Source organism: Mastigoproctus giganteus, chromosome 3, assembly GCF_048544385.1.
Source record: "Mastigoproctus giganteus isolate SK-2022 chromosome 3, ASM4854438v1, whole genome shotgun sequence".
In the NCBI taxonomy this organism is placed as follows: Eukaryota; Metazoa; Arthropoda; class Arachnida; order Uropygi; family Thelyphonidae; genus Mastigoproctus; species Mastigoproctus giganteus.
This window is the reverse complement of record NC_143577.1, coordinates 8,176,327-8,189,228: the sequence shown is the minus strand read 5'-3', so window position 1 is coordinate 8,189,228 and position 12,902 is coordinate 8,176,327. Positions and strand designations below refer to the sequence as shown.

The window sequence follows — 12,902 nt, the reverse complement described above, 5'->3', positions numbered from 1 at the left end:
TCTGGGTGGTGGTACTGCTGAAAATAAATAACAGTAGTCTTCTCTACTAGAGAAGCGTTATTTATTTGAAGTAATTCAATAGTAGCTATCTTGTTGTGAAGGCAACCACATTATGAGATACATTTAAAACGATGCCTTCTACGCTACAATCGTAGCTCAAATATATGGGTTAACTATGGTGTATTTACACCGATATTATATAGTTAATTATCAAAACCCATAAGGATTATGCCTAGTGCATTTAATTTTCCAAACTCATTAACTGTATACAGTCTACCCTCATGGATGACCTGATGCACTTTTTCAACAATTTCACCAGTCCAACGTGATACTGAATGACATGAGTACTCAATTTAACTGAAGTTTGGCCACAAAACTTGCTACACTAACTCACAATGAATTAGTTCAGCTGTATCTAATAGTGCTATACTATGTGGTTAATGCTTCACACAGCCAGTCCAGAAACTTTTGGCTTACACCTTGTACAATGGAGGCACTCACAGGGTAAAGGCAATTTTACATGCACAATGACTATTACATACAGTACCATCAAGAACTGGGTTGCTGGATCAAGAAAGGGGTCATGATGCCCTTTAAAAATCAGCAACTCAGTTCTTGATGTTGCCAAAGATGAACCCAAGCACCTAGACAACCTGTGACTGTGTCAAATACAGAAAACACTTGTTCATGATTCAATCTTGAAAGATGACAGGATCAAGTTACAATATGTAACAATTTTTTTTTTTTTTTTTTTCATGCTCAATTTTTTATAGCAACATGTGGATAAACCCACCATATTTCCAGAGAGAACTGAGCATGAAAAAAAAAGTTTCAGCAAAAGATACCAAAAGAATGCAGGCCAGAAGAGGGAAGGGAAGTCCTGTGTAAAGAAAATTATTGAAAATTCATCCAATATTTAAACAAGTTTGATACCATAAATAAAAAACTGGTTCATTACTAAGATTCAGGAACAAAACAACAATCAGTAGATTAAGAAGGCTCATCTCACACCACAAGAAATTTAAAGGCAATGGCATCTGTTTTTAAGGACAAACAAGGAATGATTCACAGATTTCCTTCAAAATATTAAATCATTACCAGTGAGATTTCATGAACAAACAAGGCAAAACCTTGTCAGAATCTGTCTAGAGGGATATTCTTCCTTTGTGACAGTGCTCAGCCACAAATTTGATTGTCAAAAATTTACAAATTTTTTTACATACCAGATTGGTCCCTTTGGATTACTACCCATTTCCTGCACTGGAAAAAAATAAACCCATTTGAAAAAGCACCATTTTGGGACAAACAATGTTATTCAGACAATCAAGAAGTGGTTAAAAGGCCAAGACTGTTTTACATTAAGGTTCTAGAAAAGATAAGGGAACATTTGTCACTTGTGTGATGTGACTATGTTGAATAAATAATCTAGTAATTTCCAGTCTGCTTCTGTTTCATTCTTTCTATGGTGGACCCCAGAAACTTTTCAAAAACCTGTTATAGTCTGTTGATAAATTTCAATGGAATCACCTCCTCAGGAATAAATCCAACTGTACTTAAAAAAACTGATTCACTACATGGATACATGAACTTGGAACCCAAATCTAGATTTAAAATTGGCACAAAGCACTATTTTTATATTTTACTTGAATTTGTCATGCCATGTTAGTTGTAAAACATCAATAAGAAGGCTAAAATAAATTTTATTATTAAACTTTGTTCCCTTTATTTCCTTAAGGAGGAGAGTATCTTGATTTGGTAATGTGCCAGTCAGTGCAAGACTAAGTTTCGATGCAAAGGAGAATTTCACATCCCTTAAACTTACTAACACCTCCGAAGGAAAGATATTCCCATTATTTAATTAAATCAAGCATTTCAAAGCCATAAATACATCAATTCTCTATGCAGAGATCTCACAAAGCTATAAAAACTCACAAAGCTTCCATCTATTGTTGTGGAAGTTGATAGCTTAAATAAATTCAAGGCAGAACTAGACAAACATTTGGAACGAATGGATTAGTGAAGTGGAAAGGGGTTTTTTTTTTGGCTGATGCTGTATACGCTTGCTTTCTTGCATCATATGCCTCTACTAATGCTAAGCTATAAAAACACCTTGTTGCTGGAAAAGTTGTCACAACAACTTTTCCAGCAGATTCACATGAATAGTTACTTCTTTACATTATATCAGCCTGTCTACATTGATGAGCAGACTGGGTCAGCTTGCACAATTACTCGTTTTTTCATACACAGGATTTCCATCAATGGCACACAGTGTTAACTATTAAGATAATCTGAGACTGCTATTACCCAATGTTGACATTTCCCAATATTTTACTCTGCCACTGTTGACTAATTGAATGATTTAAATCAGTCAGCAAACTCTGATCCAGTTATGCCTTCAATGTTAAGAAATAGGGAATCCAGCACCAAACCCTGTGAAATTCCACTTCAAATCCTAGTCTACTCAGAATAACAGACATGACTATCATCTCCCATCAATTAGCCAACCTTTTTTTTTTTTTTTTTTTTTTTTTTATCAGCTGAAGTACTTTCCCACCAATGGCACACAGTTTCAATCTAAACAAAAGGAATTCATGTGGGATAGTATCAAAAGCCTTACTAAAGTTTAAATATACTATATAAAAATTTCAAAATTATTCTTTGCATTCAGTTTTCGGGATAACCTCATAATAGCTTATCAGATTGGTTCAACATTACTTCCCTTTATCAAACCCATGTTGTGCTTCTTATACAGGGATTTAAAGTCATTTAACTTATACAACTGTGCACATCTTATATACAAAGATTCTTTAATAGTGACTTTAAGAGAAGCCTATGATATTCTAATTCTGTTAAGATGTTTTCCTGCAATATATTCCAAATCACAGATTCCAGTTTTTGCATAGAGCACCAGTTAGTAAACTATAGTCTACACTATTAAGGAAACTCTGCCATTAAAAGGCCAGGTGTACTTTTCTCAAAATGCTAAAGCCAATGCTTCATTTCTAATTAATTAGAAAATTTTTCCCATTCCCCTCAATGTAGTTAGCAGATCATAACTGGAAATGTTTAAAATCAAATCTGTTTGAAATTTAATCTTGTTTCTATTTTAAGATCTGGTTTGGGTTTTATTGGTGCATTAGCAACTAAGGCTATGTGCCAAAGCCAGGTCATAGAAAATCTAATAAAATTTCAGTGACCTAACAAATTAGGTCACTATGTCAAAAGGGTATAATCACAGAAGTATATCAAAAGGTACATTTTTAAATAAGACTAAAGATTTAATGCTTTTAAGTGAAAAAAAAAAAAAAAACAGCTCACGTGGTCGTTGTTGGATAAAATCTGAGTGTATAAGGCTTAGTTCAGATGACCAAAAGCAATAAAATATAAAAAACACATTTGTGTCTATAATGTGGACACTCATAAAATATGCCAACCTGTTAATAAGATATCAATACTCACATACAGGAATCATTTTCTCTCAGAAGGAATGAATGCATAAAATGACTATCCTACAAAGAGGCGGGAAAGAACAACTTCCTTTCAACAGTTCCTGTACACTAGTCTGTGTAGGCTTTATCTGATACGGCTTGTTTGTGACCTGCCCATGTCAAGGTCGTTGCCACTGGAAGAGTACCTTAGATTGTATTATCTGTAGTCTGTATGGTCTGGTGGCAGCATCTGTCAGATCATTACCCTGATTCCAATGTAGCTTGGGATCCAGCAGAAGCAGATGTAAAATGTAGATTCATAAAGAGAACATAACTTCTGCTGAACCCTGGACAGTACTGGATGAGGATTATATCTCATTTGATAGAGCCTGTAATGCACAAAGTATCTGTGTACAGTTGACACACGAACAACACGGGTTTGAACTGTGTGGGTCTGCTTATATGCAGATTTTTTTTCCAATAAATATTGGAAAATTTTGGAGATTTGTGATAATTTGGAAAAAACTTGCAGACAAACCACGTAGCCTTAAAAAAAAAAAAAAGTCAAGATAACAGGAGGAGCAGCTTCTGCTGACAAAGAGGCAGCAGACAAGTTCCCAGATGCCATTAAGAAAATCATTGAAGAGAAAGGATATCTGTCTGAACAGGTTTTTAATGCAGATGAAAGTGCCCTATTCTGGAAAAAAAATGCCACAAAGGACATTTATCAGTAAGGAAGAGAAGAGAGCACCAGGATTTAAGGCAGGAAGGGATAGGCTAACTACCGTTTTGTGCAAATTCAGTCAGGTTTATGATCAGGACTGCCCTTATCTATAAAGCTGCTAACTCCTGAGCCATGAAGGGAAAAGATAAACACCAGCTGCGGTCTTTTGGTTGAAAAAAAAAAAAAAGGCCTGGACAACAAGAACCTTATGGATTGGTTCCATCGATGTTTTGTTCCTGAAGTCAGGAAGTACCTTGCCAGTAAGGGACTGCCTTTTAAAGTTCTTTTGATATTGGACAATGCCCCTAGCCACCCAGAACCCCATGAGTTCAACACCGAAGGCATTGAAGTGGTCTACTTGTCCCCAAACAAACACAATGTCTCTAAATCAGGGGGTCATAAGGACCTTTAAGGCTCATTACACATTGTACTCTACAGAAAGGATTGTCAATGCTATGGAAGAGAACCCCAATAGAGAGAGAGAGAGAGAGAGAGAGAGAGAGAGAGAGAGAGAGAGAGAGAGAGAACATCATGAAAGTCTGGAAGGATTACACCATTGAAGATGCCATCACTGTTATAGAAAAAGCCTCGAAAGTCATCAATACCAGAAACAAATTCCTGCTGGAGAAAACTGTGTCCAGATGTGCACAACTTCACAGGATTTACGACAGAGCCAATCAAGGAAATCATGAAAGAGATTGTGGATATGGCAAAAAAGGTGGGGGGGGTGAAGGGTTTCAAGATATGGATCTTGGAGAAATTCAACAGCTAATAGACATCACACCAGAGGAATTAACAGAAGACTTGATGGAGATGAGTGCTTCCGAACCAGTGCCAAAAAACAAATTGACAGACAATCTGGCAGAAGGATTCTGATTATTCACGACAGCTTTTGACTTCTTTTATGACACTGCCCTTCTATCATATGGGCACTGAAACTAAAGCAAATGGTGGAAGGATTGGTAACGTATAGAAAAATGTAACATTTTTAGAGAAATGATAAAGCAAAAAAGTCAGAAAGAAATTATGATGTATTTCCGTAAAATTACACTGAACATGCCTGCCTCCTCCTCCACCCCTGAGACAGCAAGAACAACCCCTCTTCTTCCTTCTCAATGTGAAGACCTTTATGATGATCCACTTAATGAATCATCATGCCATACAGTGAATAAACATATCTGTTGTGTATGTGTGCGAGTGTCTTCATGTGAAAATCTAATAACTGTATGGCAAGAACTGTACGAGACGTTTGTGTCATCATCATCAAAGTATTCATTGTGTAGAATAGGGGTGGCCAACAAGTTTATCGTGATCTACCAGTTGATCACGGCTTTAATTTCAGTCGATCACAATGAATTTTAAACATATATAAAAAATAGATAAGTAAAAATCTAAATGTTATTATTATGTGCCCCACTGCATACGCTTATTACAAATCCGTTGAACCATGTGTCAAATTCTTATTTTGCTTACTTAATATTAATAACTGGACAGTATTTATACGTTAATTTAATATCCCTTGATTTAAAAGGAAGACTACCAAAAAGAGTAAAACGTATCATTTTCATCAAGAGTGGGAACTAGATACTTTTTTGTAATGATATAAGAAAAAATGTTGTTTGATTTGCAATGCTTTCGTGGCTAGACCCAAAAAATTAAATTTAGAAAGGCACTTCAATGCACCCCCATGGTAATTACCAATCCAATTTTCTGTCTAATAGTGATCTTAGAAAAAAATAAATTAAAAGAAATTAAATCCAGATTATTCACGCAACAAAATTTCTTCATGATACCTAATTTACAATCTAAAGCAGTAACTGTAGTATCATTTAAAGTGAGTCATCTTCTTGCAAAAAAATGCAAACCATTTTCTGATGGTCAATTCATCAAAGACACATTTTTAGAAATAAGATTCTCTTTTTGAAAATTTTAAGAACAAAAATGAAATTAAAAGTACTCTTCAAGATCTGCAATTATCTCAAAATACTGATGTGAAGCATCGAAAAAAAATGAGTAAAAATGTGAGCGAACAATTGCATGCTCATATTGCTAGTGGTATGTCCTTTTCTTCACAACTGTATGAATCTACAGACGTCAGTGATACAGCTCAATTGCTCGTTTTATTTGTATGGTGGTTTCAATGATTCTGCCACTAGAGAAGAACTGCTGGGTATGTTTTCATTAAAAGAAAGAACTAGAGGTCTTGATATATTTAACATATTCAAAAGTTTTATTGAAAAAAATTAAATTACCACTATTTAAGCTCATATCAATAACAACAGATGGAGCCAAAGCAATGACAGGACATGCTTAATAGATTCATTGCATTGTGCCAAAAGGATGGTGAATTCCCAGATTTTTTGAGTTACCACTGTATCTTCCACCAACAAGTGTTAGCCAGAAAAAGATAAAAATTCTAAGGGTTATGGACATAGCTTTCAAAATCGTGAATTCCATCAGAGGACAATCTCTTCCAAGGAGACTTTAAAATGCAACTCAATAAAAATGAACCAGCTCTGATTTATCACACAGATGTGAGGTGGCTGAGTCGGAGTAAGTTTCTACAGAGATTTCAAAATTTGCTGAATGAAATTTAAAAAAAAAAAAAAAAAAAAAAAAAATTGTTGATCAAAGGGGAGATGATTATCAGCAGATACAAGATACAGAGTGGTTGTGTGGTCTGGCTTTTTTGGCAGATTTTACCAGTAAATTAAGTGATCTGAATTTGGAATTGCAAGGAAAAAATAAAAATGTGGGTGGCATGATTAGTAATATTTCTGCACATAAATATCAATTTTTGGCAATGGCTAAGGATCTTAAAGAAAAAAAAAAAAATTTTGCAAATTGCAAGTTCATTTGCAAAAATATCCTGTTTTTGAATTAAAAAAATTTTTTTTCTGAAATTGAAGTTGTGGATGACTTTAAAATAACTGAAGACACTGTTCAATATGTGTCTTATCCATTTAATGTCAACTTTGATACGAAACAAATTGAAGGGAGGGAAAAAAAAAAAAACTCAACGCTGAGATTTTTCACACCAAGAAAATATTACTCGAAAATGAAATTATTACATTGCGAAAAGATATCTTCCTAAAAGCCAGATCATCAGAAAGACTTGGAAATACGTTTGCCGAGAAAAGAATCCAAATGTAAAAAAATGCAGTGAACTTTTAAATTCCTGTTTTGGTTCCACACATTTATGTGAATCAGCCTTTTTGCATTTGGGGAAAAAAAAAAAAAAAAAAAAAAAAAGACTAAGAACTGCTCTACTCTTGCTGACTTGCATACAGAAGATTCTTTATCACAGTATATCCCCGATTTTGGAAGCTTAGCAGATGACATGAAGACACAAACTTCACATAAATTAAAAATTTATGTAAGCATGAATTTAAAATAAGAATTCTGAATTGTATTTAAATTTAAAGACAACATTTTTCAATATGCGCTGATTAACTTTAACCTTGTGCAATGAAATTCTTGAGATGGTAGACTGTGGCACATTTTGAAGAAAAAAAGTAGATCGCATCACAAATTAAGTTGGCCATCCCTGGTGTAGAACATCATGTGCAAGACTTGTATGGAAGTGGATAGTCTATCCTTACATAGGAATAAGGTGAGTGATATTTAATACAAAATTAATAATGTGTTAGATTTCTTACTGTTTTATAACTTTGCTTTCAAAGAATAACATTACCATACAGTATGCCTCTCTCTCATAATTGGAGAAACTGCGTATCAGCCTATCATCACAGGCAAGTGATTTTTTTAAAAATGTAGCAATGTTTCCAATATTGTATTATGAATATGACTGTAATACTGTATGCCATTAAATTTTTGATTCATTCATTAGTGTATAGGCTAGGCTACCGTGAAGCAATCTTATCAATTACACTAGGCTACCATAAAGCAATCATATTGCTGCATCTTCGTTATCAATGCATGAATCGTTATACCTGTAAATAAATATGAATTTCTTTTTCACATTATCTTTTCATTTTTGACGTCTAGTGTTAGTAATATGTATAACATCTAGAGTGTTTTGTATCATATAAAACAATACTGATGTAGGTGCTGACAGACGGACAATTCATCTTGTAAACAGACTACGTAAACTTTGGTATCAATAAATACAGTACAGTATTGTAAATGTATTTTCTTAACATTTTCTTTTCTCTAGCTTACTTTATTGTAAGAATACAGTATATAATACATATAACATAAAATGTGTTAATTGACTGTTTTTGTTATCAGTAAGGCTTCCTAATCCCTGCATTGTTCAAGGGTCAACTGTATATTATACACTGAAAAAAAAATTAGTTTTAATATAATCCAAAGCTGGCTCTATAGCATAGAACTCTGCAGTGTATATATTGCATTTGTGGGGAATCTTCTCAGATACAAAGGGTACTAGGAAAGTTTTGCAATACAGCTTTGTTTATTTAATTTTTTCAAAGTAATTTCCTCTACATTCAATACACCTCTCCATCCTCCGAAACCAATCTTTAAACCAGTTCTGCCAAGTTTCACTAGGGAGTAAAGCACACTCGTTGTCCCAAGCCCGTAGAAGGTCCTCATCACTGGAAAACCGCCTCACTTTTAGCTTCATTTTCACATGCGGGAACAGTGCAAAGTCGCAGGGAGCAAGGTCTGAACTGTAGGGAGGGTGCTCGAGAAGTTTCAGTCCTGTCGTGGTCAAATATTCGGTGCAGGCTTTGGCACGGTGAGCTGGAGCATTATCGTGATGGAGGTACCAGGTGTCCATTCTTGACTTTGGCCGCAGGTTCTTCATAGATCCAATGACTTTAGGCAGGCATTGTTCAGTATACCACTTAGCTGTGACTGTCTTCTGCGTGTACAAAACGACACGTTCCACAATTCCACTCGATTTGAAAAATACAGCTATCATTTTCTTCTTTACAGATCGGGATTTTCTGACAATTACGGGTGTGTCGTCATCATCAAAGACCCAAACTTTGTTTTGAGCCTTGGTCGGCAGATCGTAATAGTACAGCCAAGTCTCGTCACCTGTCACGATGTTGTTCACATACCGAGATTGTCCCTTATCAAACTTTTTTAACATCTCCCGGCACCAAATCACACATCGTGTCATCTGCTCTTCAGTCAGTTGATGCGGCACCCAGAGAGAACAAAGTTTCTTCACGTGCAAATGATCTTGCAGAATCGAACGAATTGCTGGTGCATTTAGGCCCAAAGTATCCTCTATCTGTTGGTAGGTCACTTGCCTGTTTTCGTCAAGCATTTTCCTCACAGCAGTAACGTTTTCCTCCGTAACTGACGTTCGTGGCCTTCCCGGCCTCTCAGAATCCTCCAGAGTGAAATTTCCCCTTTGGAATTCTCTATACCACCTGAATATCGTTGTACGATGTGGACAATCATCATCTAGTGCAAGAGTCATTTCTTCTAAGCACTGGTCTATGGTTAAACCACGCACGAAATTATACCGCAAAACTGTCCTTATCTCATTTCGTGACCACGATGAAATCGCAAGCACTTTACACTCTCACTACTAATGAATAACTGAGCCCATCAACTTGGCGCAGCGGCTATTATGCACGTATGAACATGTCTCGACATGCAGCAACAAGCAGCTTCCTGTGATTCATTGTTGCATCATATTGCAAAACTTTCCTAGTACCCTTTGTACTGTACTATCTGGGAAGTGTGTAGCAGATCCCACAGATGATTCTGATTTCTAGCCATCATCAAAGATAAGCAAGAAATTGGAGTAAGCATATCAATGGGCAGCATAGAGTTGTAGGCAGACAGATGGTGAAGCGATGGCTCTCCCATTATTAATGGAGAAGTTTCACGGTGGAAAGTGAGCATGTCAGGACGAAAGGGGTTGCCTTGGTGACTGAGCAACAGAGCAGCTCCTGGAAACAAATACCAAAGATGGTTGGCAGTCTGACAGGTGTTACAGAAATTTTCCCATTGTGGCTCAAAAACCAACATCCACGTAGGATGGTCTGGCTGGGTTTTCAGTTTAAAAGTATATAGTTTAGCAATAATTGCTTTTGTCAAAGTGACAGTGAAATTGCTTCAATGTATAAACTCTAATCAGGTGATGTTCTAAATACTCCAGTAGAAATGCAGATGGTGAACTGGGTCTAGCCATTGAAGTATGCTGTTTCTAGCATGCTACTCATAATATAATTCAGATCGAATAGAGGCTGCAATAAAGTGCAGCAGTCTGCTCTCAAATTATTATACAAGATGTCATGTAGGAGGTCCAATCTCCTTGTGCACTTCATCTGCAGGTGATGGAAATGTGGTAGGAATGTCAACTTACTACTGAATACAAGTCCCAAGAATTTTGTCTCAGATGCTACTGGAATGATGGTTTGTCTAATCTTTAGTTCTGGTTCAGGTTCCATTTGCAACAAAAGTGGATGCAGATGGTCTTCTGAGATGAGATGACGCCATCAGCCATTGCACAAGGAGGGGAGATGGTCAATGGCTTGTTATCTTATGATGACCCTATTTTAAGAGATTCTTAATTCATTTGTATTTATTGTAATAAAAGTTTAATTTTTTAGCTGTCATGTAATTTTTATCATAAATTAGAAAATTTACATGCACTTACTTATCATATATAACTCCATCTACTCCTTGTTCCTTTAGTGTCCTAATAATGTCAGTGTGATTGATATCTTCTCCCCAGCAAAACAGGACAAGTTTATGCGACTTGACAAAGTTAATTAATGACTGATCTTTGATGAGATCTTCAGCATGGACATCAATTCCCTAATATAAATAAAATAACTGATTATAAACTGCAAAAAATAGCCTAAACAAGAATTGATAAACATAAAATACATATTAATCAACACATCAAAACTGAACAGTTTAAAATGCATGTACATAAATGCATATCTTTATTTAGCAAGCAAAGATATTTGTTATAAAGTTAAAGCAAGACTTTGTTCCAAAACCAGCCATACAGACAATTCAAATATACAAACACATGCAAACAAGAACACTTTGAGAAGTTAATATCAAAACATGTTTTTGATATTAACAACACAAATTTAGAATTAAACTTGAAAGTTTCAGGAATTTTCAGAGACAAAATAGGAGGGAGTACATAATGAGACCCTTCTCAATCAACTGAAGAGACTGAAAAGGCCCACAAGGTAGAATTTAGTGGAACAAGTACAAAAATATTTGCTGATACTATTGAGGTAGTTGATGGAAACTGTTAACCTGGGGGAATACAAAGTTTTATCGTTTAACAGCAGCCACAAGCAGAGACAAGATTCAATCATGAAGTACTTCTACAGGCATACACAACAGCCCAGAAAACAAAGTATGCATGGGGATTACAAGGTCTGCTGGAGATACTCATGCGACATGCAAATACATGGGCTGTTAAACAAAAATTTAAAACAGGCACACATACTTCTAGCCTAATGCTAGGAGCATAGTAAATAAATTTGAAGTACTAGTTAATTCATGAAATGCAGATATTACAAGGATATCAGAAACATGATACTCAATGCAGAATTTGAATATGTTCAGTATAATATGCATAAAGAGGACAGGAAGAAGTAGAGGAATGCTCTTTGTTGATAAATGCATTGATGCATGTTTATAGTAAAATGTTTGATCAGTTTGGTGTGATAAGCACCAAGAAACCAAAACAGAGTAGGAGTATGTTATAGGCTACTCAACTGTGGCAAGTATGATGAACAACTATACAAAAAAAAAAAAACAGAGTGGGCCAGTAAATCAGAATGCCTTATAAGAGGGGTTAACTTTTCCAGATAATGATTGGAACTTTGCGAGTTGGTCACACACCATCACGTTCGAAAGGCAACAAGAGAAAGCAATTGATATGATTATCAGCAGTGACTATGCATTAAGCAACTCCAAACAAAGCAACCACTAGGTGGCAGTGATCACAATGTATCAATGAAGGATTTATTTAAAAATACAAGTGTCAAGTGTAAGGGGGGGGGATAGGATTTTGCTTTTGCAGAGGTAACTAAGTAGTGTAGGCTTTCAGTTCCTTTTATTGGGACCATCTGATGTTATTAACAATTTCAGATGCTAAATAGTTTTCAAGGAAGTAATTTTAATAACTGCTAAAGTTTTTCATAACTAATAGCTAAATGAATGGTAGATGAACTGATGAGATTGGTGGCAGGGAAGAAAACTGCAAGGGATGATTATAAATGATCAGGGAACACAAATACCTACAATAAGTGTAAACCAGTCTGCAATCAAGTCACTAAAGGGGGGGGAGATAAGGAAAGCCAAGGTTAAGAGAAGCCTTTGGCTAAGAATGAAAAGAAAAGTAACAAAGAATTCTCTGCTTATGCCAACAGTAGAAGGATAAGGAGATAAACCACTCTGGTCCACGATATGAATGGCATACCTACTGATGAGCCTGCTCAGAGTGCTGACAAAATGAATATTTTACATTGATTTCAATGCATGAAGTTCTTAGAGATAGGAATACCAGAAGTAGTCCCATTTCTACAGCATCCACTTAATTCTAAGGATGCTTAATGTTTGTGATAACTGAGGGAAAAGTAAAAGAGAAAGTGTTGAAGTTAGAAGTAAGGAATCTGGCTAATTATTAACAAGGCCAATTATGTTGGGAAGAAGCAGCAAGGGAGATAAGCAAATCTTTTGCCATAATTATGACAGCATCCCTGGATTCAGGAGAGGTTCCTACTGACTGGAGATGTGCACAATGATGCTTTGATTTGTGTCTGCAATTCAAA

The 12,902-nt window shown here is 35.7% G+C and overlaps 1 protein-coding gene across 1 annotated transcript in view; it reads right to left on the bottom strand.

Moving 5' to 3' along the window:
* Positions 1-12,902, bottom strand: part of LOC150087642 (glycerophosphocholine phosphodiesterase GPCPD1-like) — a 149,369-nt gene that overhangs the window by 1,951 nt on the left and 134,516 nt on the right. The window contains exon 16 of the mRNA XM_090369173.1: positions 10,757-10,917. Within this exon, the coding sequence (XP_090225299.1) occupies positions 10,757-10,917 (161 nt within the window). The remainder of the gene's footprint in view (positions 1-10,756; positions 10,918-12,902) is intronic.